General features: G+C 32.5%; 1 protein-coding gene across 1 annotated transcript in view; it reads left to right on the top strand.

Annotated features, from left to right (window-relative positions):
* LOC118205699 (dnaJ homolog subfamily A member 2-like) overlaps positions 1–25159 on the top strand; it is a 68729-nt gene that overhangs the window by 41023 nt on the left and 2547 nt on the right. Inside the window, exons 7-9 of the mRNA XM_085820198.1 lie at positions 7765–7907; positions 17262–17460; positions 21032–21159. Coding sequence (XP_085676324.1) covers positions 7765–7907; positions 17262–17460; positions 21032–21159 — 470 coding nt within the window. The remainder of the gene's footprint in view (positions 1–7764; positions 7908–17261; positions 17461–21031; positions 21160–25159) is intronic.

Here is a 25159-nt window from a genome sequence, read left to right on the forward strand (position 1 = left end):
GCAATTTTTGATTAACAAACTCGATGATTTCAAAGCGAGCAATGGCAAAACTTTGCGTGGGGTGGGGGATCTTTATCTCGAGTAAGCGAGACTGTATCAGAAGTTCTAAAGATATGCTCATTTTAAAATTAGTTTCTGATATTGCTGTTGAACTGCATTTTAAGGTTAATTGCAAAGAACTTGATATTTAATAAATAAAGGTAACAAGAAAATGTTAAAAAAATGTCCCTTAGGGCGTAATGTAAAATCTGAATGCTTTCAGATTTTTTTAGTCCAAAGGGGCAATTTGCCCAGAAGGACTATTAATTTCTTTTTGGCACTTTGGGTTGGCTCACTATGAATATCTGTTCACCTTTCAAATTCTTGCCACCAAATATTAGAGCCCTGTATTATGGTAGAATTTGCATAAATGTTTGTATGCCTGCAGAATCTGCATGAATGCATGTATGTTTCTCGCAGTGTGATAAAACAACGGTACCTACAGTTATCAAAATTTGAATAACGTAATCTTCCATAGAATATGGGCATGTAGAAGACCAAATTTGGAATTGGTTTTATTATTGATTTCCTAAACAGATTTTTGATTAAAAAAACTAAACGATTTCAAAGTGAGGAATGGCAACACTGTACGAAAAAAATTATCTCCAGCGCGCGAGACTCTGTATTGAAAATTCTGAAGATATGCTCATTTAAAAATTATTTTGCGATATTGCTGTTGAACTGAATTTTATGGTTTGAGTACGTAGAACATGATATTTAATAAATAAAAGTAACACACAAAATTTAAAAAAAAAAAAAAAAAAAGCCTCTTTTGACGTAATTTAAAATTTGAAACCTTTCAGATTTTTTTAAATACTTTTTTGGTCAGTAATTTTTTTTTAAATTAAAATTCTTTGGAGAAAAGTACAACAATTAAAATGTCATTCTTCTCCCTCAATTTTCAGTGTTTTTCCCCAAATTTTCTTTTTGTATTTATTAGAAAGTTCTTAATAACTTAATGGATTGATTTTGCAATTAAAGAATTAGTTGAAAAGAAATAAAAACATATTTTATGTAAAATCTTTGAAACAAATATGATCTCGTTCATATTTTCACTTCAAATAAATTTTCTTTTCAGTATTTTGCAAAACCCATCCTTGTTTGTATAAGGTATGTAATTTTAAATAAGTGGTAAAAATATTAATTAATTTTGGCCAAATCTATATAAGTTTTAGGACATTAAAAAAGGATTTATCGGAAAAAATGCAAACTGAGAAAACACACTTTAAAGACTTTAAACTTTCTAAATCGTTATTAAACCATTTCAAATTTCTTAAAAATGTTATTACTAAATTTGAATACACATGTATACACACACACATATATATATAATAAAACTTAGTGCTATTCAATTTGTTATTATAAACATAAATTACAAGCTTTTATTTAAAATCTTCATAAAACATGTTCAAAAAAATTTTTAATGCATGAATTAATTATATTTTCTAAAACGTTTATAATTAATGCAAATAATATTAATTTGTCGTTTTATTCATTTTTTAAAAGGCAAAGTTTGAAATCTTAACAGCCTGAAAACATTTTATTTAAAACCCTTCAGCAGTATGCATGATTTCCTTTCTTTTAACCATGTGGTCTCGTATATAAATTGCATTTTATATTATAAGGTTATAAGGTTAATTTTAACTAATTAAAGTGTTAAACTTCGATGGCGTTCTATAGCAATAGTAAACAGTGTCAAAAAAGTTGTGAACTAACGTTAGAAATCTGCCAATCTGATTCGCGTTTGGGACATCATACATGGCTCGCAGTGGCCCGGTCCTGAAGGCGATCGTGAAGGATCTGAAGCAGTTTTGTTTTTTTAAGAATAATATAAAAATTATTAGCAGAGTCCATAACCTGCTCTACTTGACACAAAATCTATATCTTTGCAAATATTCATATGTATAATATATCATGTTTAAAAAAATTTTTAAGAATAAATTTTAAGCAGAGTCCATAATTGGCTCTACCAAGCTACAAAGTTAATAAGCTTTGCCAGTAAGTAGTTTAAAATAATTAATGAATGAAATAATAGTGAAATTATAATACATGTATACAATCACAAATTGATATTATGGTGAATAGACCTAGGTTGCATCACTACACTCTCAACAGTAGGATCGTAATTAATTATTTCACACAAGTAAGGATATGAGGAATTTTCAATCATTTTTCTCCTCATTTAAAAAAAAAAAAAAAAAAAAAGTGTCTGAATCCATAAGTATTTGCTCCGGAACTAGACGAGTCTTAAAGTCTGCGTGAATAATAGTGTAGAGTTGCCAACTTTTCCGATTTTCGACCGCTCTCACACCAACCCGATTTACAATATATTTCTCCCAACTTTTTCTTATTCTTAAAATTTCTCACGATTTTTATGGAACTTGGCTTAATACTTCGTTATATGAACAAAAAAAAGTGATTTTTTACATCTGAAAGCAATTGAATTTTCTCTAGATTATATCTAAAACAACCTTGCGAATTAAATGAGAATTTCTTCTTTGTGAATGAGAACATACATATCCAGAAACGTCGTTCTTCAATGGGCATCGAGCTCCGCTGTGTGTCATCTGGCATATATTAGCCAACGAGCATAAAGCAAACTTAAGGTTGTTATTTGGATGTTCTTTAGTTATTTCGTTCATCTTGTTCTGAATTGTGTGAGTACACATGCCTTCGGGAAATAGTTTAGAATTTATCATCTCTTGTTATGTATGCGAGAAAGGTGAAATACTCCCGTACGTTTAAAAAATAGTACACAGTTGACTTTCCTTCCATTATTTCCTCAAGGAAATGTGATAAATTTGTGATGTGTACCATCTGTCGTGATTTTTCGATTTCGCATGGTGGAAGGGTATATGTTCTCAATCGTGTGTACACAAGGACAACGTGAGTTGTTTTGGGAAAAAAAAAAAAAAAAGAACTGCCTTTTTGCTGGAGCACAACTTGCCACTGAATGCATAGGATCACGCTGCAACTTTATTTAGAAAAATGTTTCCCACTAATGAAATCGCTAAGAAATATTCAGTTGTAAGGACCAAAACAGGTGCAATTGTTAAAGAAATGAGTTTGAAAAATAAATCTTCAGTTATTGATTGCGTTAAAGCAGCTCCGTTCTGCCTCTCTACGGATCAAAGCAATAATACCGATTCAAAACTGTATCCAGTTGTTGTTTCCTTTTTTAATCCAGTCTTCAGAAATTGAGTACAGTTTACTTTCTGTCCCCACTTTAGAAGGACATTTGACAGGCTTTAATATAGCACAGCTAATTATTAAAACTTTAAAAGAAAATGCAGTCCCTCTGGATAATTGCTTAGCTCTTGATGCCGATAATGCACCAATAATGGTAGGCGTAAAGACTGGTGTTGCAGGAATCCTAAGAAAGGAAAATTAAGATTTGCAGGTTATGAGGTGCACCTGTTACCTCTTAAATTAAATAGCTGAAAAAGGGGCAGCTTCTTTACCAATAAATGTGGTAAACATTGTTGATATTTATTATCTTGAAAGGAGTTCTAAAAGGAAGGAAAAATTAAAACAGTTCCAACAGCTGCATAATACTGAAATGAGAAAAATTTTGAAATATGTGTGTACATGCTGGCTGTCTTTAAAGAAATGCTTATCTACAGTCCTCGATCAATGGAACCTTCTTGCATTTTTTAAAGAAGTAGTAAATGCTTTGAGAGTTAAGATAAAAGGCTCTATTGAAAGTTATAAAATACCTAAAGTAAAGGAGGTGTAGTTACTACTTACATTATTAAAAATAGGTTTGAGAAAAATAAAGTAATTTCTGCACCATTCAGCAATTCAACTGGCAGTTCTCAAAATAATACTGCAAAATATAAGTGTAAAGTTGATACAAATTTCTCTCAAAATAAAAAAATTGCTCAACACACAAAACATTTTCCGATTACTGTAAGTTTAGCTAATGTGCCACTGTTCATAACATTCTGAATACAAAAGCAAAATCTGCCACTGTTCATAAGATTTGTACGAAAACTGATTAAAGTGTCTTTTTCTTTTGTTTTCTTTAACCGTACAAGTAATAATGTTTTTTATGTGTAAGGTATTTTTGTGTTGCTTGCATTTAAGAATTAGTAACTATTTTAATTCATTATTAAAAGCTATATTTTTAGGATTTTGTGAAAAATATCCTGATTTTTGAGTGTCATAGATTAGCAAGTATGATAGTGTGAACATACCAAGGCGCATTTACCATGGCACGTAGAATACTGTTCCGTAGAATTTTGATTTTCTGTCGTTCTACTTTTAAGGCTGTGGCCCATGCCGGGGCAGCATAAAGAAGAATTGGTCGAATAAGCGTGAGATACCTCATATATTCTGTTCACTTTAAAGCTGAGTTTTGATTTCACTGAGTTTGGTAAGATTATATAAAGCCAAAAAGAGATCCAGAGTTATCCGGAAGGCCAGTTTTGGATTTCTAGTCAAGTGACTAAGTTCTGTTCCCACGGTTAAACACCTTGTCATCCTGTTGTGATAAAATACTTCGTATTATGAAACACAAAAAACTACAATTATAAGCACAAAATGGCACCATTAGATCACCTGCGACATTTAAGTAAATAGAGTCCCTGATATAGATGACTTACATGTGATGAGAAATGCTCACCTCTGCAAAATAAGGATCACTGTCAGCATTGTGTTACTTGCTCACTTTCTCACTTTTTACATTTGAGGACCCAAAAGGCATTAAGGTTATATATTTCTAATGTAGCAATCAGTTATGTCATTATCCTGATTGTGTAACTATCAATCAATACTCCAATCTTTCATCCTCCAATATAAATTAATTTTTCTGGGATAGAAATGAAGAATTCCAAATATTGGTCCTAAGGTTAACCCCACTCTTTTTGTAGGCAACTTGGTTTCATTCTGTAGGTCACGTTGTTACCTATGCCAACGAAACGAAAATCTTTCAATAACATTCACAATGAGATGATGCAAAAGTAGCATGGCAATTAACTAACCAGTGGAGTGAGTGTAATCCTTCAATCAGTTGTAAAAGTTTATTGTACAGTTATCAAACTGAAGTTTGGTAAGTAGTAAGTACTGAAATTAAATTATTGCAAGCTAATCTCAGTTGCCTCATTTATTCATGTTTTTAGCTCTGCTTTTACTTATTTAGATGATATGTACAGTTTTATGTACCACACAGGAAGAAATCGGATCTGGAGAAGCATGAGGTTGGATCATCCGTAGGACATTTATTATTCGAGTAGTCTTATGCAAGTTTATTCCCATTAAAGGTTATCTTATATTGTTGCTTAGTGATACTTGGATGTAATTGAGAAAGTTGAAGGATGGCTACATTTTTATCATATTCAATTAAATTTCATTTGAAACATTAAATGTCCTTTTTTTCTTAAAAAGTAGGAAATTTAGTAAAAAGGTCTAGTGGTAAAGCAAAATTTTTTTAAATTAGTACAAGCCTGTTTGTTTTCAGATCATTTCAATTTGTCACTTATTCATTATAGCTTAAAATGTTTTTATTTTGTATGAATTATGCACCAGCAAAAATTGATTTTTTAATTTATTGAAGTGGAAAATATTCCAATGCACTTGAAATGCTTATTGAAATGATGGCCAGCTTTTTTCCTTAGTATGTATTTGAAATTACTTTGCGACTTAAATCTCAACTATACTTGATTGATTTTACTGTATTATGAAAAATTTCATTCAGATTTTTCAGTCACAAGAATTCATATTTTTAGGAGCTACTTTGTAGTCACATTGCAGAAGTGGGAGGAATGTGTGTTTCAGAAGGCAAGCACATTTGCATTTTTTTAAAAAATAGCCGTAACTGTCTCACTAGTTAATTTATTTTCATTTATTTTAACATGTATTGCTGAGTGCTGTATGATGTGCCATAAACCAACCTTATTTTCTAGTTGACTAACTTCATTAGTATGATATTATTTGAGATGCACACTTAATTTTAAAATTTGTTCCCATTTTTATAATGTTATTCATTGGGTAATGATGATAAGGTTTTGTGTGAATCAGTAGCATTTTGCTGACTGAAAAATGATCACATAATCTTCTCACTGAACCTATATAACAAAATAATTGATTTTTAATGTTGCATAGACTTTGCAGAATATATATTTCCAGTATATTTACATCCTTCATTTTGCAAACATTTCTTGAAATTACAGTATCACTAAAATGTGCATTTCTATGATGTTTTCTAACTCACATCATGAACAGTTGGTCATTAGTTCTAAATTAAGTAATGAAAAACATAAGTTTTCAGAATATGACACTTTATAGTAAAAATATGTTATAGAATAAATTTTTTTGTGCAAACTGACTGGTGTAAAGGAAATCCCAGTGTGCCATTCCTCATTCTGATTTTTATTCTTTAATTTCTTTAATGCATGATATTGTCTGTTCAAACAGTGTCAAAAATCATATTACAAACTATTTCCTCTTAATGAAAAGGATGACAGTTCTACTGATCTTCATAAGGGTAATGGTGACTTATATATAGGTGGTATGGAACCTGGCATTGTTATACGGTGATCCACAATTGTAGAGATTGTATAAAAATTGAATTCATTTATACACAAACTTTTTACTTTTATTATTCCTCCAAATAGGACTTTGAAATTCATGCTTCAGTATTTTTCTAGTGTATTTTCAGCTGTCTGCATGTATAATATTTGTCGAGATCTGTAAAGTTATTTTTACGAAGGGAGACTTATCTATAAAACATTTTTTTCTCGAATACATTTTCATACCCATTATATGAAATTTAATATTAATATATTTTTACTGAAAGGTATTGTAGCTAAAATTGATGCAATTTAAAGATTTTGTTATTTGACTCATTCCTTAAATTGGCATTACTGAGCCTATACAATACTGAATGATGAAAAAAGTAAAATCAACAAAGTTCCAACATGGGAAGTGCATGCTTGTGTTAATTTTGCAGTGCTTTGAAGCATAATTAAAGTTATTTTGCTTAATTTTACTCTATATTGACTTCTGTGGTTATGTTATTATAAAATGATTGTTGTGGTTATTTTTGCTATTGCATATTGAACTGACTTTTTTAAATTGTGTTTTGCTTATGAATCCCTAGGTTAATGTTTTATTGCTCTTACTCCACCTCATGGTGACAAAGGCTTATTTTTTATTATATTTTGGAATTTTTTTTAATTTAAATGTCGGTTATTTTATGGTATGAAGAATGTGTAAAATTCATTTTTAAAGATGTATTATTAACCCTTTGATAGTTACAAGCTTAAGGAAATCTTTTCTTTCTTAAAAAAAATGCGATGTATCTGTCAATCCGAAATTTATAATGAGAGTGTGCTTGTTTGTTGCTCACTGTGACGCATAAATGGAATGCAAGTTTAGCTCATTGATGACCTTCAAAATGTTAATTAAGTTATATGATGTTTTGACTAAAGGATGACTTACATATGCTATAAATAAAATCCTTTTAAGGCATTTTTTTCTAAATATCTTCGTGTAGCACTTTACATGCATGTTAAATGTTATGTTGTGTAATGAAAATTGATTTAAAAAATAGCAGATTGAAATCGCAGAGATTTTCTAACTTTTGCGTACCTTTGGTTTTATTTATGTTTGGAACTAAAATGACAAAAAAGTATAGAAATAACATTATTAAAGTATCTGTTTTAATTGCATGGAGTTTGTGTAAGTATGCAGATCTGTTCTAATTTTTCACTTGTATTTTTCTAGGAGAAGTATTAAATGAGCGAGATAGATGCAAAGTATGTAAAGGAAAGAAAATTGTTAATGAAACTAAGCGTTTAGAAGTTCATGTTGATAAAGGGATGCAAGAAAATCAGAAGATATATTTTAGAGGGGATGGAAACCAGCAGGTAATTTTTGTGTGTTTGTGTATGCAATTTTGTTATGATATCAAGGTTCCCACCTGCCTAGAAAATCTTTGATATTCAGAAAATAAAAGATTGTACTAGAAAATGAGAAGATAAACACTTCTAAAGGGAAAATTTGGACTTTTTTTCAAAAATATTTTTTTAACCTCTTACCAGGTTCATTTTTCTGCCATATTGTGATAAAAAATAAGTATATTCTTTATACACGATTTTGTATTCGAATCAATTTCTTGAATTCAGATCAGCAGTCAAAACTGTTTCAAATATTGAATTTATTAATTTAAGGTAATTTGTAGTTATGGCAAAAAGAAGACATTTTCTGGCTTTTTTCTGATGAAGGTGTGAAATTAGAAAACTTTATACTGTATAATTATTAGGAGAAAAACACGTATTTTTTAAATACTTACATTTTTATTTCTTTTCAAAATTCAGCTTTAGTATGATGTATTTTAAAACATGAAGATACACAGTCCGATATTAGACTCGCAATAAATGTCTGGTTTCTGTATGACATGTTTTTCACTATCTTTACATTTCAAGCAACAGACAAAGCATACACAAAAAGCAGTAAAACCTGTCCCTGAAAATTGGTTTTACAATGCAGTCTCTCCTGCACTACTTAGAGACATTTAGTAGAAATACTGCAAAGTAAGAAAAGGCCTGGCAAATGAGCGGATTGGTATAGCAAAATGTACTGCCTGAGCATGCAAGTGCAAATCAGGGAAGACGCCTTTCACGATACCCAAACGGTGCTCGGGCAGAACCCGGGTTGCCACGCTACCGGAAAAAAATCGGAGAATTCAAAAATTGACCAAAAAAGGCAGGAAATTTAAATATTTTGGTCAAAATCTGGAAAAGTTGGGGAATGTCATATGGCGATCCCCCAAAAAGCGACTGTTATGCCAATGTTAGAAGCGATGGCTTTGTTGGCGAATTATGTATCGGATGAGCGTCATTCGAGCAGCTGACGTAGAGCCAATTTTCACAGCTCCAATCAGATTTCCTTTTAGAAAGGCAAAGCAAGTTTTGTTTCCTGTAACCGTGAGAATCCTAAGACTCACATATGCAGGTTATGTTGAACTAAAGAAAATACCTTCCCATTCTCATATACAACAAAATCTGTTTAATCCTAATATACGGTACCATGGAGGCTAGAATAGCCCCCATGTACTCTATTGTAATGTAAGAATGTCTATGTGAAGAAAGAATGGTTTTATAGACATAGTGTAAATCATTTTACTACAGTGCCGCTAGAAAGCAGAGGGGAAAACTCGCCAAGGGATTTGGCGACGGAACTGAGAAGTTTTTTTAGCTTAACAATACATATTTTTTTTATTCTAACCTCCATGTACGGTACACATGAGATTTGGCAACATTATGATGAGCAGTAACAACATCATAGTGTCGCAAAATCCCATGTGTCTCTTAGTCTCTGTTTAAGAAGGTGTTGTGTAGAAAACCGGTCATTTTGGTGTTGGCGGCAGTTTTCAAAATTGTACAAAGGCCGTGGCGGAGACTTTTACCACAAAATCTTTTAAACTTTTGGTTTTCGTTTTAATAAATGCCTTATTTTTCATTTTGCAGTAAAATAAAAAAATAGTAATTGGTCATCTAGGCTAACGTTTAATATTCGCCAAAATAGCATTGATTATTGTAATTCAATTTGTAAGTAATTAACTTCATTTTAATGTTATTTATATCATTTAATGTTCTTTTCTCTAAATTTATTTATTATTAGTTAGTAATACTTTCAAATTTCTCTGGCATAATTCTGAAACTAAATCTAGTAGTATGATGACATACTATCACAAAATTTAATGCACATATTTTTGTTTATGTATGCTGCTAAATAAATATAAAGTACCTGAATTTATTTTAAAATATCATTAAATAGATTTCTTTCTTTCGCTTAACATCAAAATGTCTGCAAAAAAACTCATTTTTTTAATCCAGATTGGGTAGATTCTAATCTCAATCTTCATTGGAGAAAACAACTCCTATTAATAGTAATGCTTTCAGGATTATATATATATAATAAGTCATATGCAGTTGGCAAATTATTGTGTTTTCAAGTGGTACTATAATTAATTTACCTCTCAGTTCAGTCTTGTTTGAAAAGAAATTTCTATGTTATTTTCTTGGCTGTATGCTAATCTCCTTATCCTATACTAGTTTTGAAATCTTGCCTAAAATCAAACTGCAAACATCTGGTGTGCCCAGAGTGGAATCACTGAAACACTAGGACCAAACCAACAACTGTATCTTTGTTTCACTGCAGTTCTCTGATGAACTCAATCACAATAGAAAGGTGGGTCCACATCTGGCAGGGTTTGTATGGTACTTAAAAGTCCTTAATTTTGGCCCAAATCAGCAGAAGGTCCTTAATTTTAATCAACTGAAATTTCTGTCTGTTTTTATGACTGTCATTTTAAGTGTGAATTAGCATTTTGAGAAATATTTTTGGCAATTCACTACCGTATATATGGTTATCTTTTGAATGGGTTCATGAGTTATAACTTGTTTCTATTTCTAATATAAATGTTGGGATACTCGAGTTTCTAAGCTGAAAGTGAAACATAAGAATTTTGAAATTCATTTTTTCAAATGAAGACATCTTTAACTACTTCTCGCTTTTGGGGATGTGAATTCTTTTATTAAACGGTTCTAAATTTGGCAACTTAAGTAGTCGAAAGATCAGTCTTTCCCTGCATTTCTCCACTTAGCTTTAGTCATTTCTGTCCAAGCTACAAGTGGTAAACTTGAAGAAAGGGGATAACTTTTCTTGGGGGGCGGGAGTGATATGCCCCCCAAAAGGGAGTATACATTTAAATATCCCTTTAGGTTTGAGGATCAAATATCATGTGAACATTAGGTAATCTGAATTTTTATGCTGATATTCCTTGATCTCTGGATGTGTCTTTATGCTGAAACTTTGCCATTTTCTCATTTTTGCATTGTATTTTTCATTAATTAAGCACTTCAAATTCTGATGATCTGGAAGATAATTAATTGATAAAATATTTAGAAATTCTGTGTGCTTGTTGCCATTTACACTTTACCGGCCGGCCGTCGATTAATTGGCATTTGCTCCCCAGCGCTTACCGGCCTGTCATCGATTAATTGACTTTTGATCCCCAGCGCTTACCGACCGACCGATCGTCGATTAATCGACTTTTGATCTTTCTGTTAGATTTGGTTAGGTTAGATTGACAAGTAGCAAGCATTTCGCATTCTTTAATCAGATAATCGGTGCTTTTTTCCTAAGCTCTAGCCCTTAGAAATGAATGGAAATGATAGTCTCAGCGAGTTTTATCTTGACGACCTGTCAGATTGTCTTGACTGCCGTTCAGCAAGTAGTACTGATGACGAAAGTGATAGCAGTAGTATAGCCATTCGAATGCGACGTCCTGTACCGCTAATATACAGTGATCCAGAAGACGAGGACATGAATAATAATGTTGAAGACAATAATGATACATGGTCAACGAACGACAAAAGTATAATTTTGGAACATTTCGAAGGCAGCTCTGGTGTAAAAATTATGCTAATTTCCTCCGAAAGCATAATGGATATCGTGAATTTATTCATTGGAAGTGACCTGATTGAGCACTTTGTGAGGGAGTCTAATAGATATTATTATCAAATTGTGGAAAAATATAAAATTACATCAAAAACGAAAAAATGGAAAGACGTCATGGTGACTGAAATGAAATTTTTGGGCCTGATCATTCTCATGGGACAAGTAAAGAAGGATGTTCTCTACGATTATTGGTCTACAGACCCATCTATAGAAACGCCATTCTTCTCGAAGGTCATGAGCAGGAACAGATTTTTACAAATAATGCAAAGCTGGCATTTTTGTAATAATAACGATATTTCTCCCAATTCGCATATGCTGTTGAAGGTCCAGTCTGTCATTGATTATTTCAAGGAAAAATCTAACAACGTATATAAACCAGATCAACAATTGTCAGGGTTGCCATGCTACCTGGAAAACCGGGAGAACCGGGAAAAGTCAGGGAATTCAAAAATTGACCAAAAAATTCAGGGAATTTAAGTATTTTTGTCAAAATCTGGAAAAGTCAGGGAAGTTCATACAATGATCCCGCCAAAAAAAGCGATTTTTGCTCCGACGTCGGAAGAGATAACATTTTTGGCGAATTGCCTATCACGTGAGTGTCTGCTGACATAGAGCCAATTTTCGCAGCTCCAATTTGATTGCCTTTTAGAAAGGCAGAGCAAGTTTCCCGCAACTTTTGGTTTCCAGTATTCTCGAGAATCGCATGTGCAGTGCATGAACTAAAGAAAGTACCTGTTCTCATATAAAACAAAATGGATTTAATCTTAGTATACGGTACCATGGAGGTTAGAATCAAAGAATATGTATTGTAAAGAAGGAAAACCTCTCTGCAACAGACGTGGCTCCGTTCCATCATAGAGGGAAACAGCTGTGCATGTGTGATATATCTGCCGCCAAAGCTGGAAACCGGTGTCGAAGTTTGAAGGTCACGTTATCAACGCACGTCGAGATGTTTTTGTCTCAAAACTGCGAGCGACGTGAACACCACGTCAATAAGCATTTATCGCAAAAATGAAAATAACATGGTGCACACGTCGCCTAACAACGAGATTGTTTATTTCTCGAGTTACAGCTCTGGATTGCACTCGCAGATGCGGAGCGGCGTAAATGAGACACTTTACCACTTGCTATATTGTAGCGCACTGCACCGCAACCGTGAAGTTTAGTCTTAGCGCAAGTAGTTAAACTCTAAATTAAAAGAAAATATTTTTTGGCGCAAGTAAATTAATTCATAGGTTAGTAATTTTCAGGGGGGAAAAAACTACGAAAATCCGTTTTCAAAATTATTGCGAAAAATCCAAGAAGAAACGTCGTTTGATAAAACGTTTCTTCTTGGATTTTTCGCAATAATTTAAAAACGGATTTTCGTAGCTTTCTTTTTGTCAAAGAACGTTTCTTCTTAACACGTTTCTCAATTTCCGGTACACATAGCGGAGAGGGAAATTCTGGCCGCCAGGTTCCGTCGCCAAATCCCTTGGCAAATTTTCCCTCCGCATTCTAGCGGCGTAATAGCATTTTACTTGTATGGAAAATTTTCTTCTTTACATAGACCAAAGAATTAGAGATTCTTTGCATAGACGTTTTTTGGTTAAAATAATCTCCATGTTATGGATTTGGCGACATGATGATGCGCAGTAAACGGGTCATTTTGGTCTTGGCGACAATTGTCAAAATCGTGCCAAAGCCTTACCGTATACTAGAATTTTACCGCAAAATCTTTTTAAACTTTTCTTTTTAATAAATGCCATTTTGCTGTAAAATAAAAAATAGTAATCTGTCATCTAGGCTAACCATGTAATATAACTATATTCGCTAAAATATCGTTGATTATTCTAATTCAATTTTTAAGTAATTATCTTTATTTTTATGTTATACGTATAATTTAATGATGTTTCTTCCCTCTAAATTTATTAATTATTAGTAAATAATATTTCTAAATTTCAGGAAATTTTCTCTGGCATAATCTTGAAATTAATTCTAGCAGTATGATGACATACCACCACGAAATTTAATGCACATATTTTTTTCTTATGTATGCTGCGAACTAAATATAAAATACCTCAATTTATTAAAATAGATTTCTTTGTTTCGTTTAGCTGCAGAATGTCTGCAAAAAAAGCCTTATTTTATTCCAGATTGGGAAGATTCTAATCTCAATCTTCAATGGAGAAAACAACGACTATTATAATTATATTTGTGTTTTCAAGTGTTAAGGTGCTTTTTAAGAACATACCTCACACAAATTAAATTTACCTAAAATCTAACCTAACTATTTAGCATTGCGTTGTGATTTATAAGAACCGGATTAGCCTCGTGTTGAACTGGTGATGATCATGAGTAATAATTAAATAAAACATACATTTGTTATCCAATGTATATATCTTAAATTTTATTAAGTTTCTTAAGTGGAAAAGTAAACAAAATTATCAAACAAAGTATACCAAGAATAATTAAGAATAAATGTCCTCTGGGATTTATTGAATAATTAAGTGAATTTGCTGCACAATACAAGTAATACCATAATTTACCTCTTAGCGTAGCCAACGTACATTACGCGGATAGACTGGAATTTTCTAGAAATGCACCTGGAAAAGTCAGGGAATTTCATTCTCCTGTTTGAGTGGCAACCCTGAATTGTATCTAGATGAATGTTTAATTCCATGGAGAGGTAGACCGTCAATCAAAACACATAATCCGGCGATAATTACAAAATATGAAATACTGGTTAGAGTGCTGTCTGAAGCTCGTACAGGATACGTATCCAACTTTTGTATGTATGCCGCTGATGGAAAAAAATTAGAAGAGACAGTATTATCGGTCATTGGACCGTATAAGAACATGTGGCACCATATATATCAAGATAATTATTATAATAGTGTCAACATAGCTAAAAAAAATTTTTTTAAATAAATTATGAGTGTGTGGGACGATTCAAAAGAACAGAGGTCTTCCTCAAATACTTCAAACAGTCAAGCATTCAAGAGGCCAACATCAATTTCTTAGAAATGGCCATATTTTATTACAGGTATGGAATAATGGCAAAAGGAATGTAAACATGATATCAACAATACATTTTGTTCAAATGGTGGAATCTAGAAACAGGAGCAGAACATCAGATTGCTCCGTACAGAGGCATATTTCAATAATAGATTATAATAAGTATATGAAGGGTGTAGATCGCGCAGATCAATACTTGTCCTATTACTCCATTTTTAGGAAAACAAAACAAAAAAATAAAAAATAAAAATGGACGAAATGTGTCGTAATGTTCTTCATCAATTGTGCACTTTTTAACTCCTTTAAAGTATATACAACTCTGAATGGACAGATGATTACATATAAAAATTTTCTACACAAAGCGGCACTTTCATTGATAGAAGACCGCGAAACTGAAGAACAAGGTAAGGATCTACCTAATTCTGAACCCACAAGAACCACATCCCGATTTGATCATCCCGGAAGACTGGCAAATTTCGGAAAGCATAAACTAGTAAATATAGTGATGTAACCCTACGACAATGCAAAGTTTGTGCAAGTAAAAAAAAAAGCTAAGCAGAACAGGTTTTGCTTCTAAATACTGCAATGTCCCACTATACAAAGGTGACTGTTTAGAGTGCTGTCATAGTTTAAAAAAATATTAAACAACTTCTTTTTTCGACAAATATTGTTATATCGATTATGGTATATTTTATGTAAATAATAAACTGAAAACGATTGTAATAGATAAAATAAATATTGTTTAACGCTAATATGATTAAAGTAAAAGATTTTAATAAATTTCGTTACCCTACAATAACACGAAGCGTACAATTTTACCAGAGTTTAAGAAAAGCACATATGTTCCCGCGCGTCAGTCTAGGCCGAAACTGAGTCTGTGTCTTGGACGATCTGCGGCTGAGCGAGCGGTGAAAGGGCAGTATGTTCGAACCGCTACCGGTCGGTAAAGTGTTAAGTGTGTTAAAATTTTTATTTTGCATTTATTAGTTAAAAACCTTTTCATTTAAAATGTTTAAATTTTGAAGTAAAGTTGGGTAATTATGAATAGCATTTGAACATTTTATTGGAAAATCCTGATTATGTGTCATGAAGTTTATTTCTCTGATGCAGTAGCTTTTTTATCATTTTATTTTTAAAGTGGTATTGTTATAGTTTAAAAGCATATATTATTGTAGCTTGACATTAAAAGTATTGGGTTTTAACGAAAGTTTTCTGCCACCACAAATATCGACCGAGCTGCCATGTTTAATCATATTTTATCAAACGATTTTTGACATTAGGGGGAAAAAAATACATGTGATGTGAAATTTGTGAAAAAATATCATTATCAAGTACAGTGTGTCTGAAGTGGAACTATCAAGCTACCAGATTAGAACCATCATTTACATTCAGTTCTGTTGCAAAAGATCAGCCAATATCACCAAATCATGTGTACTGCTTTAGGTAGCAATGTTGTATCGTATGACGCTGTGAAAGTTTGGTACTGAAAGTTCAAAAATAAGGACCATGACGTTTAAGAAGCAGAATGCTCTGGCTGGCCCACTGTTGTTGAGGCCTGCCTGTGAGAACTTTGGAAGATCCTTGTGCAACTACTTGAGAGATTCCTAAGGTGTTAGACTTTAGTGCCATATCCATTAGTTGCACTATGCATCACGTAAACTTGATGTACAAGTTCAATCTCTGGGGGCCGCCGAGTTGAGCAGATAACGACAGACGTGTTCGGGCCTGCACTAATCTTCTCAAATATCAGCATAGGGACAAATTTCTGGACCGGATCATCACTTGTGATGAAAAGTGGATTTACTTCAAAAATGCAGCTAAAAGAGGTTGGTTTGTGCAGCATAGCATGCTGTCAGCAGCATAGCAAAACACAATTTAACATTCTAAACCTTTAATTATTGTATTTATGTTTTGTGGAATAAATTATCCATTTCGGTATGCCAAGTCTATTTATTTAGTCCCTTCATTAAACACTATCATTGCATGCATTTGCTACGGCTACAGTACTCGTACTTGGTGATTAAGGAAAGTGGTCAATAACAAGTTACTGTTATATTGTAGATGGTGGCTAATGTGTTAGAGCAAGATACTGTATCCCTCATTTGCATTGATTACTGCATGTGTCGAATTTGTATCAAGTGTAGATTTCTTATAGGTAGAAGTTACTTGAATGATCTCGTTTTTATAAGTATTTTGCAGGTACTTTTAATATCATTTTTAGCAGGAACTGTTAATTTCAACATATATGAGCTGCATTCTGTTACATAAATGGTATATTACCAAATCATTAATTCCCAAAATCATTTAATAAGGATACTTGATTTTTTAAAACTTCTGTATTTTTATTTATGTTGCCATCTGTAAGTTAATGTATGCAAAGTGTTTTTTTTGGGGGGGGAAGAAAAGTATAAAATGTTTTTTAATTATAAAAATTTAATTTCTAAATTTATCGTAACATGTTTCAAAGGACAAAACTGCTCTTATATTTGAAAATTTTAGCATGCTGTACGTTCCAAAATTTTTTACATGTTTCAATTTTGAAAAAGGACACTGTTATTGTTAAAGTTTATATAAGGGAAATATTTTAAAATTTCTGCATATGACAATTAACATGTAAAAAGAATTTCCATTTTGATATATTAGTTTAAGTATATCCAGGTTTTAGCATTTTAGATTTTTCAAAAATGACAGTTTTAACAAAAACAATAATTTTTATTAATTTTTTTCCTGTCTTGTATACCTGATCCTTATTTTTTCAGCCTGGAGTAGAACCTGGTGATGTAATAATTATCTTGCAGCAAATGCCTCATGAGCGCTTTCAGAGGGAGGGTCCAGATTTGTATATGTCTCACACTTTAACTCTCACTGAAGCTTTGTGTGGTTTCTGCATGGTAATCAAACATTTGGATGGTAGGAGTATTGTTGTCAAGCATGCACCTGGAGAAGTTATTGAACCAGGTAACATTTAATTATTAAAGAAATGTCAGATATTTAAAAGATTTATTATCATTCATCAAAAATATATGTGTATTTTTTAATCCCCACCCCACAAAAAGTGCATCCCTAGAAAATTTATGCAATCAGGATAACATCAGTGGCAAGGCAAGAGATTATAGGGTATCATTTAACACATCACAGAACCATTTAAATACCAAGAAAAATAAGGTGACTGCATAGTCAGTGGCTTTGTCAGATGGTGATGCTTAGTTCAATGAGCATAGACCATGATGCGAAATAGGCAGTATTCGGTCTGACACCCTACATTAACATTATCTTTAGTCATCTGAGGTAAATGATATGAAAATGGTTGTTCTTTTCTGAATGTAATATGGCTCCAATCCATTGCAATCCAAGCATCATCAAATTGGGTTTTGCTGTCGATGATCAGATGTTAATGATAAATGCCATTACAGATGAGAGTAATGGAGTTTAGCATCTACTGGTTATTTCTGGAGTAGTGTTTTGTGATGCTGCACATCTAGAGAAGTGGGTCTGAATAGCAGATGATAGCTAATTTCTTGCTGTACCTTTAAAGCAGCTGATTTTTCCAAGTTGTCTTCTTAGATCCTCATAGTTAATAGCTCCAGGAAGAATGGTGTTAACACTAGAGTGCTCAGACTTGAGGTCCAACTTATATGGAAGCTGATTAAAATTTTAAAATCCAGGTACATTTGTGGTATAAGAGGATGCTGATAGTTATAAATGTACCTTTGCAACCACAGCTAGGTAACATGATCCCGCTGTGTCATTACAACATATTTCCGTGGGAAATTTGCTGGTGCAATCAACTCTGTGATGGGAGCTCATTTGATTGACTGTTGTTGAGTGGAATTGTGTGGTCCCCCCTTTTTGTGTATGTGTACAAACAGTGCTATTATATAAACTGTTTAAAAAATAGCACAGCCAGCAAGTAATGTCCTTTAAATGTGTTATGTATTGTATCTTATGTGCTTCAGGCTTGTATTGCAGTTTTATTGGTTATATATTTTATATCATATGCCTGTGTTTCTGTTTGTCATACTTACATATTATGCTTCAAGATTACTAGAATGTTAAGGCCGTGGATTTTTTTTTAGTAGAGAATGTGTAGTAACTTAATTATTAATAAGAAAATAATGCAGACTAAAAGTAATTAGTATTGATCTTCAACTTCATATTAAATGCTGTGTTCACTTAACATTTGTAATGTGTGGCAGTACTTTTTTAATAGCTGTATTCTGCATTCATTGTTTTACTTTATATATTAAATGGAAAATTTTCCAAATGATATCCACATTTTCACGTTTTTTTAACCCGGCATTACACGCGCTGGGTGTGTCATACCCAGGGTGGTTTCTTCTGATTTGCTACTATAAAATTTACACAAAACATAAAACAGAAGAAAAAGATAAAAGTCGAAACAGTTTTAAACATATATTTAAAATATTACTTACAATTATTCTGTACATTTCCTACAAATACATGCCATGTGTTCCATACATACATGTTTTTGACATTTTTCACAAATATATTTTGTTTTTCTGTCCTTTTTAGATCCACATTCAGCAGCACATCTTTTAATTATTACTTTTGCCTTCTTAGCAGATGGTTGAGAGTCCTCATTCTTTACCAGTTTTACTTTCAAACTTTGCAGGAGCATTGTTTGCTGGCTTCTAATCTTTTTGTAGTCTTCGATTAGTTTAAATCCCAAACTTTTCAGAAAAGAACGTCGTGTTCGATTCTGAGTCGGTGGTTCCTTAGTGGATAGCAAAATAACACGTGCATTTATAGCAGCTACATTCAACATTGCATAAAATAGCGTCATAGGCCATCAATTTGTTTTTTTAGTTGTTGAATATGTTGCGGCCATTTCGTCGACGACATCGACAGCTCCTTTCATTATATTATAGAAAGTTATTATTTCGGGTTTCTTTGATTCTCCAGTAGTGATGTCTATTGCATTATCGTTATGCATTGTTGAGAGCAGAAGAACATTTTTACTCTTCTTTGGTACATACGAAACAATAGTCGTTTCTTTCTGAAATCCAAACATGGAAGAGTAAACGCCCCCCCCCTTTTTTTTTTTTTTTTTCAAAGTTCTTGTGAAATTGGATAAGAAGTGTACCAGTTATCCACTGTTAGATTTCTTCCTGAATTATACAGAGGTTCCATCAATCTTTTTACGACACTACTGGAAGAATTATCTACTTGAAATGGCCCTTTCTGCTGTTTACTGGCATATATTTCCATTTTCCAAGTATAGAACACTCTCGAATCGACGAGCGCAAAAACTTTTATTCCATACTTCGATGGTTTCTTTGGCATGTATTGGCGAAATGGACATCGCCCTCTAAAAGATTCTAATTTCTCGTCTATGGTTACGTACTCTCCAACTGTGTACGATTTTTGGCAGTTTTCTGCAAAATTTTCGAAGAATTCACGTATCGGGGCCAATTTGTCTAATTCTTTTCTGCTCTGGCGAGTTTGTATATCATCAAATCGGATGAATCTCAATAAAAAATAAAAATGTGTTGAAGACATGGTTGTATGGAATATTTCTATTCCAGTGCCGGCTGTTGCCCTAAGATCTCGTATATACACATGTGATGATTTATGCAAACCAATGAGATAAAGCAATCCAATAAATGCTTTAATTTTAGCCTCATTTGTTTCTTTTGCATCTCTTTCCCGTGAAAAACGCTAATCGATTCTATAAAATTGTTAGTCTAATGCACAAACTTCTTTATCATATCAGAAGATATAAGGAGGTTCCAAGCATCCACAGGAGAAGTTACATTCTTTGTAACGGTCGTATTTCCTGGGAGATTTGATATTATATTTTTTGCAGAAATTCTAACATTAGCTATGAATTTCTCTTTATTCCACTTCGTTATGTTATTTCTTCCGATAAAATAATTATCTTCACTTGAATTTGAAACATCATTTTCAGAATCAGATTCAATTTCTGTTGAAGAATCATGATCACTACAATATTCTTCGTCATCTGGCTCTTCATTACCTGAAAAATCACTATCTTCCTCTATATTTTCTTCACTAAAAGAAACAGTATCCAGTAAATTTTTCAAATTTTTCAATGCATTTCTTCGTCATAAGTGCGGTAACGCGCCATAACGAAAGAACGATTTAGATACGTCTGCCTGTACTGAGAACAGTTACAGAAATGCTCGCTCTGGATGTGAGATACCCAAGCCCCGCAATATAAGGAGATCTATTTTTAGAATTCTTTCACGGATTCTCCCCTTCCAAGGTTATGACCTTTGCGGCAGCTACATGAAGACTCGTCCATTTTTGAAAAAAAGTTGGGAAGAAAATTGAGAAATAGGAGTCATCGGGTGTGAGACACCCAGCGCGATCAAACCAGGGTTAATATAGCCGCATTTCTTGCTTGGATTGAAATTTATGTAAAAGAGCAAAATTTTGTAATTTGTTTTGTATTTACATTTTTACTTCTTGAAGTAAGTGTTAAATACTTAGATTTTTTTTTTTTTAAAAAAGTCTATAATTTTTTTAAACAAATTTTCTGTTGCAGGTTCTGTTAAAGGTGTTGTTCATGAAGGCATGCCAATCTATAGAAATCCTTTTGAGCGAGGCAATTTATACATCAAATTCAATGTAACTTTCCCAGAAAGTCATTTTGCTGATATTGCAAAGCTTAAAGTAAGTTTTGCTTTTCTTAATGTCAAATTTAAGATAGTTATATATCTCAGTTAAAAATGTCTTGCTGTTTAGATAGTAGTAATAGATATTGTAATGGGTAATTGTTATATAGTATTACATTATCATACTGCCAACTTTTACGAATTTTTCGTAATTTTTACGAAAATGCGTTTGTCTTTACGATTTTATGATCGTAATCCATTTTTTACGATTTTTTCCCTTTTTCAAGTGTTTTTAGTGATTTTTGTTAAAATTTTAGAATTTTTCGCCAATTCAGCGATTTTTGCCAATTGCATCGTGTTTTACCCGCCAACTACCGACTACTTCGAATCCAGTAACCTGCGGTTTCTCCCAACTCGCCGCTTAACCAGCCCATCCAATGCGCTGAACTTGTTTCTCCCACTCCTTTCTTTGTAGACGCCAGATTATTTTTTTAGCGGGGATTGTCACATTCTGTTTTTTTTTTTTTTTTTTTTTTTTTTCCCCACGTGCTACGAATTTTCTTAATACGTCGTTGTTACGAAATTAGTTCAAAAAAACTGTATTCTCAATATTTTCGGCCTGCCTACAAAACCGAATTTCCAACAATTAAAGAAGAATTCTTCAAAGGAAATAACTATGCATTTTGCAACGTGTGCGTGTGTGACTTCATAATAAGTCACGGTGGAAGAAGCGACATTGTGAAGCATGTTAAGTCAAAAAAGCATGAAGTTAATGCTTCGGCTTCGAAATTGTCAAAGAAAGTGGATGATTTTTTTTCAAATTAGGCTACGAATTCGGATGCCAATGTCATTTTGGCAGAGTTATTGTTTACACAGTTTGAAGACTTTGCCAGTTCTGGAGAAGATAGACTTGATGTCCTCGTTGGTACCTTAAAAAGAATAAAAAGAGCAGATGGAACACCAAAATATGATAGACTAGCAAGAGTTTTATGTGCTATTCTCGTAATTCCACACAGTAATGCTGAGTGCGAGAGAGTCTTCAGTGTTGTGAAGAAAAACAAAACTATGTTTCGTTCTTCAATTTCACCAAAAACTGTAGAAAACATTTTAATTGCTAAATGTTATGAGGAAACTAATTGTTATGACAGGAAATTTTCAAAAGAATTTTTGGCTAAAGCCAAAAAATGCACTCTAAATTCATTGTAATAATTTTTTTGTGTAACATTAAGTTCTTGTTTTATGTTTCCTAATAAATTTTTTAGTTACTACTTAATTGAGATTTGCTAATGTAAGTACAATTTTCTTTTTTCTATTTGTATAAATTGTTATTTTTTTAATATCAGAGCATGATATTAATTCTTCGTGTTCTGAATTTTGGAGAAATCTTCTGAATTTTTATCTTTAGAGGTTGGCAGGTATGCATTATGAAGTATGCAATCTGGATGTCTATTATCTGGAATGATCTAATATCTGTAATGCCAGCCCCTCCTAGTGTTTTTTAAAAACCAGGAATAGAGGATATTATTTTGAAGGAAAAAAAAAAGACTTAAAAGCAATTCTCCCAGCCGAGATTCCTATTCAGTCAAAAGTCGTTATTTCGGACACCCATAAATCCGGACCTCAAAGCTACAAACTTTCTGTGCATGCGTCGCGTTAACGCATGCGTGTAAGACCTTTAAGGCTGCGAATATGCGTGCGCGCAAAATATGTTTACGAATACGCGTTTAATGTATAACGGTATAAGATAAGCTAAAATTATCTAATTCAGTTAATGTTGCAGATTGCGTTGTTCCTTAATCTTCGAATTGGATTCGGCTTATTATTTTTGGCAGATTGTTAGAGCAATTTTATAAAAGTAAGCTTGAACTTTCGATTATGTCAAATAGAATTTCTGATATATATTTACTAATATGTAAAGGATCTACGAAGCGAAAGTATGTTTCGAAGTCCGTTAAACAAAAAGTGGAATTGCTGCAAAAAATGGATAAAGGCATATCCTTTGTTTATCTTTAATGCCGCAGTTCGCAATGAATTGGAAGTTGATGTCAGCACTATCCTTATCTTCAGAGCAGATGTTTTTATTTTATTTGGCTTATAATTCCTTACTAAATGTAGTATTTCATCTCAATGTACTCCGTCTTTGATATGATTTAAATCAAATTCCTCGTCATTATAATTCGCTTCCGATAGCGAAGAAAGTGAGAGATGTTATTGAAAACGAAAAAATTTCGATTGACAAATTAGTCGGTATTCTCGACACAGCAATTGACTTGAACGGCGGAACTTTGTAACTGAACAAGAAATTATGTCTGTTTATAGAATTAAAGAGAATGTATTATCACACAAAAATGAAGCAACTGAAACAACTTACATTGAAAGAAATGTTTAATAAAGTAAACAAATAAATATTAAGCTTTTTTTTTTTGGTAAATTTTGATACCCTTTAGATCATAATTGTTCTTTATTTCATAAATTACGGTTTCATATTTTTAATTTTATAATTTCTGTATGCCATCCTACTAGATTTAAACTGATAATCTATGATCCGGAAAAATCGATAATACGGAATCGCCGAAGTCCCGACGAGTCCGGATTAACGACTGTTGACTGTATACCACTTTCAAACGCCTGGCTAAATTAATCACACCATTTTATCCATCAAATGGTTTTGGTGCAAGAGTTAGCATGTTTCTATCTGACCTAAATAATAAACAATACCTAAAGAGTGGGATTTTGCTCATTGTTGTCATAGTAGCTGTGAAGAGAGAAAGAATATACATCAACATAGCAAATTAAGCCCTTCCTTAACTTTAATTTGGTCCTGCTTATTATTTTTTATAGGCTATTACTACAGTTTTCTTTTCAAAATTAAAGTAGGAATTTTAATTACATCTAAGAGTTTCTTTCTGTTGCAACCTTGGTGAAAGAAAACAGCACTGGGTTAAATAAAGTGCATTTTATGTAAAACAACAATTCTGACTTTTTGAATCATCAACTTTGAATACTACAGAAAGTAAAATTTTCCAATTACTGAAATTTGTGAAGATATAAATAATAAATGAAAGATGATGTAATAGAAGTTTCCCATTGTGGTGACAGAGCCCGAGTCAGTAATCATTTAATGAATGGCAAAATCTGTAGTAGAACTTTAACACTTGATTGCCAAGGAAGTTATTTTGACTGCTTTTAAATTTCAATTAGAAAAACAATTATGTATATGACACATTTTATTAGAATTTTGTGACTTTTGTACAGCATATAAATGCGTTTATTAATAATTGTATTTACCCCCCCTTCTTTCATTTCTGGTATATATATGTGTGTTATACCTATATTGTCCAAAAGCAGTCATTTGACTGCTTAGAAAATTTTAAATAATCAAATGTCTCTTATTATTGAATTGAGTAAATTTCTTATATGACCAGTTTGGCTCTGTATTGAAATAACAGTTTTCATTTTTTTCCGATTACCGTCGCATGATAACATAGAAGAACACGATAAATTGTTGATTTGGGCATATACTTGGTAAGTTGCAGTTTCTCAATAAGCTAAAGTATTACTTGTTATTCGAATCTCAGTTAACACGTTCTGAAACTTGTTGAGCCATATACAAGCTGTGAAAGAAATATCACAACCGATAACTTTTCCACTAAAGTGTCACAGAAATTATTGGCTTAAAAAAAAAAAAAAGCTGTAGTGGGTACTATTACAGGAAACAAAAGAGAACTACCCAAATCAGCCAAACAAACAAAGGATAACGTGTCGTTTTTCCAATAAAAAATGTTACCCAAATCTATTTAATTTTATAGCAGCAAATACAATGAAAAGAGTTATTGTTTCAATTACCTGAACAGCTTTTCATCGGATACAGAGCTGCAAGACAGAAAAAGTCATCAGAACATGAAGACCTACAAAGATCAACTGCAACATCGTCAAATCCAACCCATTCTAACAAATGCAAAATTTGTCAAGTATGACTTTGCCACAACAACAAAACAAATAATATATGTGAAAAAGTCAAAAGTATATTTGCAGAAGATGTACACATAAAAAGATTT

This window comes from Stegodyphus dumicola, chromosome 7 (genome assembly GCF_044657685.1).
Source record: "Stegodyphus dumicola isolate Sdum_Otavi_A_Nest chromosome 7, ASM4465768v1".
Taxonomy (NCBI): Eukaryota; Metazoa; Arthropoda; class Arachnida; order Araneae; family Eresidae; genus Stegodyphus; species Stegodyphus dumicola.